Below are 7,186 nucleotides of genomic sequence, written 5' to 3' on the forward strand. Positions count from 1 at the left end.
ATGCGTGTTTTGCCTTTCGAAGCTCAGAGGCATCTGCATTTATTCGGCATTTCCGCTGATACCCGCATAGGTATAAAGGTGTGTGTGCAAGCCCTAGAACCCGCGCAGGCCGACGAGCCCCGGGAGCTGCGCGATTGTCCGTGTGTACATTGCAATGATCCCAGCCATATCCTACCTATTATACGTGTGTGAGTGCGACTGCAAGACTTACATGCACAGTGTCGGTGTGTTGCATGCCTACAACCTATGCGTGTATATTTCGTACGTGTACCCTAGGACTAGCTTAAATTGCGCATGCCTTATGACGTGGAAGGTAATTTGCTCTTTGACAGGTCATTTCAAACTACCAGAAGCGGAAGCATACGTAACTGTTGTCATTTACACATTAGCTATGACTTAAAAATAGTTTGTGCGTTATTACCGCACGAACAATCCATACTAGCCCGTTTAATTTTAATGCAGCCTCAGCTTTTATTCTGTCTAATATATAGTTTTTTTTTTCAGCCGAAGCCCATAGTTGATACTATAAGCGAATCTGAAAAGTATGGTAACACTGGAGACAAGTTTTATGGAGCGGGACAAGTGTTAGTCGGCGGGGCGCAAGGAGTATCCAACATAGTGAATTCTGTTTTAGATGTACGTAATAGATGCAATTAGTATTATGACCTAGTTTAAATGGTTTAATAGTAACCTTCTAGCTGCTCCATTACGAGCGTGAAAAAAAAACTAATATTGTCTATTGCACGTTTATATTCAAATGTTGTAGGTATAAGGGAGCTGTAAAAAAAAATATTCTATAATGCCTATATAAGAATATTATTGTCAAGTAATGTTCATATGGTAAATTCTTATATGAGATTTGCACACAGGCAACCAGATATTTAGGTAGTCTGATAAATAATTTAAACAAATGCAAAAGAAGAAGCCGCCGAAGTATACTTAAGTACTTAATGTAAACAAAATTAGAGGGGCAAATATCCATGTTCATTTATTTATGAAAGCATTTCTAGTCGGTGTTATTAATTAAAAAAAAACTCTGCTGCTCTTATATCTAAATAAGAAAACCTCAATGAAATCGGTAGGTATATATATAACACACATTATTTTCATTATTCATCCTCAATTTATTCTTTCAAGTAGATATAGTATACGTATTTACAACTGATAAGATACCTACCTATTGGCAGTTCTCTCGAAACAAGTACTTTCCAAGGCAATAAGCTCAGCAAAAGGGAGCCTTTAGTTGACTTGACGTTTAACAATAAATTGTTTTTAATACTTGGCGCGTAATACCTTGCTGTTTACTTTGCAATATCTCTGATCTCATGACACTCTAACTAGGATTTCCTATACTTCTTCGGTGCAATATAGTATTTTTCAAAATAAGCTATAAAAACACAGCATACTTTATAAAAATATAGTATTTTATGGTAAAGCAAAAGAATTGACAGATATACATTTATTTGTAACCTATTTATTTATATAAAAAATAGTAAGTCTAATATTTTTTCCATGGTTGCTCAAAATGAGACAGTACTTTCGTGGACACTTGGCAAACATTAATTATGATGTTTCGACATGTTACCCAAATCAAATATTTAGTGAGAAAATACCTCGACTTTTTTCGATTATGGTGCTCATTAGAGTATTTATATTTACAGATCCCGGAACCATCCTAAGGAAGATCTCAAGAGTGGCCACAGAGAAGCTAAACAATTTGGGCGGGAAACTCGTTGGGTTATAATGATTTATATCATATTAAGAGGAAACCGCTAAGTACAATGTAGATATATTTTGTATAATTTATAATTATCTAGAATATAGGACATTTTATACAATCATTGGGAGGGTTAGGTTTTGTACGCTGACATCTATGACCAAATCTAAGGTAGACTCAAGAGATATTTTATTATTACAGTTTGACGAGTCTTTGTTGAGACAAATTCATAGATATTTAATATCACTAAGAAAATATATGACTGCCTCGGTGGCGTAGTTGTATTGCACGTCCGGTACAATAGCGCTCTGAGGTCCTGGGTTCGAATCCCGGGTCGGGTAAAGTGATATTTGGATTTTTCTGCTCAGTATCAGCCCGGAGTCTGGAATTTCTGCCAGATATGTCGATAGGCTCGCCCCATATCAAATCATTGGACGGAACATACTTGGCGAAAAGTGGGTGCCCTAGTTGCGCCTCTGCATACCTTCGGGGATAAAATGCGTGATGTTATGTATGTATGTATGTATGTATGTAAAATATATTCTTCATAATTGCTCCACATTTCTGAACCAAGCGCACAGTAAATAGATTTAATAATAATAAATCGTTTTTCTTTCTTTCTTTCTTTCTTTCTAATAAAATGTGAAAAACAAATAAAAAATATTTGTATTCCGAAAAGTTTATTTCTTTTTAACCATAAAGATAGTTACACTACATCCATAGCAGAAGTAAGTGATGGTAGAAATGGAAAATCCAGCGCAATACATATTGTTCAGCTGAACATGATATCAATCTCAACGGCACATGTAAAGACAAAACTGACATTCGTGAAACTACTTCAAAGTAAATAACAGTAAAAAATACTGATCAATTTCCACAAATGCGTAACAACTAAATCAAATAAATCGTACCGAGGGCTGTTAAAATATTGCGTATGTTAATAATGTATCAACAAACAAATAACAATGTTCGCGCAACAAAAATGATGACATGCACGAAGGCAATTCGGCTTACCAGCTAAATGTCCCAGTGCCAACATGTGCACAGTGACTTTAGTTAGTTTATATTACAAAACGGAAGCGAATATCTACGATTAATCGTAACAAAATGTATCCATGCGCTGTTTTAGATAAAACTTGAAGTGAAAACCAAGACCGGATATTTCTGGCTTACATTAAAAATACAAAAAAAAAACTTATTGTAAACAGAATCGGCAAATTAACAATTTGTAACTAATAACTGAGTCGATAGCTCGCCGAGAATCAACCTCGGTCGACTACTTACACAAATGAAACATGTTCTCAACAGGCTCCTACAACTAGCTTATAATGTAAATGCTATATTTACACAATGCCATAAAAATTAAACAAAAATATAACTAATACAAATAATAATAACGTACAAATATATATCAATACAAATAATAATGCTGATTTAAAACGAGGAAATTCTTTAGGTATGACATATTAAATAAAAAGTATCCATTTATCGACGTCATAGTGCAATTCCGGCAAAGTTATGATGACTAACATTAAGTTGTACGGTTACGTAAGTGTCCATTAGTGAGTCGCGGCCGCATTCCAACAGTAGACAAGACATTAGTGGAGCGCCATCGATGGTCACATAAAGCCTAACTACTTGAACCATTAAAAAACATTGCGTACTGCACCAATATAACGGTTTCCATATCGGTCATTAGCGGACCGAGAGCCCGCCGCGTCTCCGGTGTCCACGACAGCAGCAGCAGGTGTCATCCGTCGGCTCCAATCGACCCATGCAGAAACGAACACAGAAACTAACATCGATAATGATACGATTATTTCATGCATTTATGCAAAGACAATCTTACGCTATAATTGAAAATATTAAGTATATGATATTTAAATATCCACGGCGTGAAATAAATACAGCAACTCTAACGATGTGACTTACAATCCAATGCATAGTTGGTCTCTGTGTGAAGTGACACTCGCGCCGTCAGTTGCGCGACACCACTGTACATCCTTACATTACGCGACCCTATAGGGCGGTACATAAACTAAACTCTCACAGTTATCCTTACCAAAACGTAACTATTTACCACGAACTCAAATCATTGTAAATATAGTACAATATAAATACTTTAGCTTTTTCAAATGTATCTATTTGAAATTCTTACCAAACGATGTAAAATTCAAAATGTGTACAAACATTAAAATTACAACCGACTACGAGTCTGATATTTAAAATAAAATGTATAAAGATAGTTCCGACATTAAACATGTACTTCTATTTATATTAACACCCACAAGCAGTGTGTAATGATTGTGCACAACTACGGATGAAATATGTATTGAGTGTCACCAGATACTATGATAGTCTTCTTGCTAAACAAATTATATAAGAAATTATTTATTCACTGCATTATGTAAATACGCCAACGTACCAATATACGAATAAATAAATATTTTCAATTCATTGCCATTAAAATCACTTTATATCAAACTCACTAATGCAAGAACGGCCCGAGCGTTACTAAATTCAAAGGCAAGCAATAAACATATTTAAATATGAAGAAATACAATGTTTAAAATGTGTCATGTCGTGTTGTTTTAGCGCATAGGCCGTCCTTGTTCTGTCATGTAAGAAATTATGAATTCATCCAATATTTATTTTCACAAATGTACCAATAGAGGAATAAATAAATAATTAATTGCATTAAATCGTGTCATATAATATCAAACTTCATTGAATCCATAATGTAGGGCGCCAGAACAAGAACGATCCAAGAAACACTAAACTAAAGGCAAAATGTAAAATTTATCAAGTATGTAGACAAATAAAAACATTAAAATATTTAAAATATTTCCTTGTCCTTGCTCTAGGGCCCCATTTCATAAATAAAATATATTATTCCTACAGAATATCTGTTAAAAATAAAATATAAAGAAATTATTATTTACATATTGTTATCATTTTATATCAAACTATGTACGTATTTAGTACGACAATAGTACCTCATAGTCTTGTATAATAAGATGAAACACTTATGTTCGATATTTTAAACCCTATGGATATATGAATCATGTTAAAATGTCATTTAGACATCTCGCAGGCCCGCTGCTCGCGGTCCCGTGCTCCACCTCCACACCATGTTGCCAATCATCCGCCACGCCTTCCCCTTACATCAGAATGTTTTGCATCCGTAGCCACCGTTTGTAGCGACGACATGCCCGTCCAATATTTAAATATAACACTTGAGATTACACAATATGTCGATAACAAAACCGCTCTGCTGCAGCGTTCTGCAGTCCATGAGGTTCGCAACGGTTCCATTGCGCATACTAACTACTTGCACGTTACACCGTGTGTACATCTAATCAAAAAATTGTAAATGGGTTTTACCCCTAATCCTTAATCACTTGTAGGCTATATGTTTAGAATGTAAGATAAAATAGTGTTCTTAGACCGACACCGTTGCCGTCGCAACCGTTCAACATGTTCGTGAAACGCTGATGAAAACATTTCTGATGACTGATTTGTATCAATTTATTTCAGTTCGGGATAATCCAGTACCGAGAAATCTATGGATTTGTCCGATCTTAACCGTCATGGCCTTGTAAGATGTATGGAGCGCACGTTCTCGATGTAGTGTTTATTGTGCGCCATGACGGACTCTTGCACCTTGGGCGGCAGGTCCTCCAGCGCGGGCGCGGTGCCCTCTTCCACGTCGCTTCGCCGGTAGAACAGTATGTAGGGCGTGCAGTTAGGGTGCAGCTTGCTGAACTCCGCCTCGTCTGCGCTCGTCACGATCTCATCGTTATAGATGTGCCACTGGTCGTTGTCCTTAGCCAGCGTGTAGTAGTGACCCGAGTCGAGCGTGGTGCCGTTGTGAATCACCGCCGCGAACAGCGAGTACGACGAGTGCTGCGAGTGATTGTTGCGCACCGTCGGCAAGTTCACCGTCTGGTTGTGGTGCATTGGCTGCATCAGCTTTGTCTGCACTTGTACCTTCGGCTCGAACCTGCGCACCCGGTTGACAAGCATTAACAAATTATAAACACAGCTCTTACACAAATGTCCATACTATAATATAAAACACTAGCTTTTGCCCGCGGATCCGCCCGCGTTATAAAGTTTTTCGGGCTAAAGTTTTCCGTTATAAAAGTCACGCTATATATTTTCCCGCGAGCCTATGTTCTTCCCAGGGTCTCAATCTGTCTCCATACCAAATTTTATCCTAATACGTTGGGTAGTTTTTGAGTTTAACACGTTCGGGCAGACCGATGCAGCGGGGGACTTTGTTTTATGATATATTTTTGTAGAACTTTTAAGAGGAACAATCCCGTCATACATTATTGTTGCATAACTTTAACCGTTTACGCAGCGCACGCAACAGAAGCTCTCAAAACTAATAAATTGTCCCCGTTTTTGCATCATGTTTCATTACTGCTCCGCTCCTATTGGTCATAGCGTGACGATATATAACCTATAGCACTCCAGGAACAAAGGGCTATCCAACACAAAAAGAATTATTCAGTTCAAACTCCTAGTTTCTGAGATTAGCCGTTACTGCTCTGCTCCTATTGGTCATAGCGTGATGATATATAGCCTATAGCACTTCACGAACAAAGGGCTATCCAATACAAAATGATTTTTAGTTCGAACCGGTAGTTCCTGAGATTAGCCATTACTGCTCTGCTCCTATTGGGTATAGCGTGATGATATATAGCCTATAGCACTCCACGAACATAGGGCTATCCAACGCAAAAAGAATTTTTCAGTTTGGACCAGTAGTTCCTGAGATTAGCGCGTTCAAACATACAAACAAACAAACTCTTCAGCTTTATATAATAGTATAGATGAGTGTTAGATGCTTACTTGAAGTTTTTGAGTACGAGTATGAGATACTTGGGCGTCGTCTCTATGAGCACGCTGCGCTCGGCGTCCCGCAGGCAGCCGCAGTCGCGACACTGGTACTTGTTGTCGCCGGAGAGGCTCTCCTTGGAGCAGTAGTACTCGAGCAAGCTCTGCACGCTGTGCTGCGAGCTGTCTGGCTTGTCGGGGAACGCTAGCTGCAGGTCGCGGAACACGTCGCGCGACAGCGATGATGAGTGACAGACTGTACACTCGACACGCGTGATCAGCACGCCGCCGAACATCGTGTCGATGATCGAGTCGCGCCGGAGGAACGACGAGTCGAAAGAATGCCGGATGCGCTTCTTCGGGGTATTACGATGTCCATTTTGCTCATTGTGCGTTTGGCACCGGCGCTGGGACCTGCACGAGAAATAACGTTTATATCATCTAGTACGAATATATAGGATACATACATGCCTGGACAAGCACAAGGTCAAGAAAAAACAGAAGATAGATGTATATAACACGTCACAATTATGTGTTCGGCTAAATAATTTAGTATAAAACCTTTAATTAATAATAATATCAGCACTGTATTTTATTTTTAGTCCGCCACACTGACCTAGTCCA

At 38.2% G+C, this 7,186-nt stretch overlaps 1 protein-coding gene across 1 annotated transcript; it reads right to left on the bottom strand.

The window, feature by feature from the left end:
- Positions 1–2,383: 2,383 nt before the first annotated feature.
- LOC115453716 (ubiquitin carboxyl-terminal hydrolase 46) lies at positions 2,384–6,976 on the bottom strand (the record flags this gene model as incomplete). The annotated part of the gene is made up of 2 exons (XM_037445110.1): positions 2,384–5,720; positions 6,578–6,976. Coding segments are annotated over 2 exons (814 nt in total), but the record flags the coding sequence as incomplete, so codon positions are not given.
- Between the last annotated feature and the right edge of the window lie 210 nt (positions 6,977–7,186).

The sequence above is a fragment of the Manduca sexta genome, unplaced genomic scaffold (genome assembly GCF_014839805.1).
Source record: "Manduca sexta isolate Smith_Timp_Sample1 unplaced genomic scaffold, JHU_Msex_v1.0 HiC_scaffold_1188, whole genome shotgun sequence".
In the NCBI taxonomy this organism is placed as follows: Eukaryota; Metazoa; Arthropoda; class Insecta; order Lepidoptera; family Sphingidae; genus Manduca; species Manduca sexta.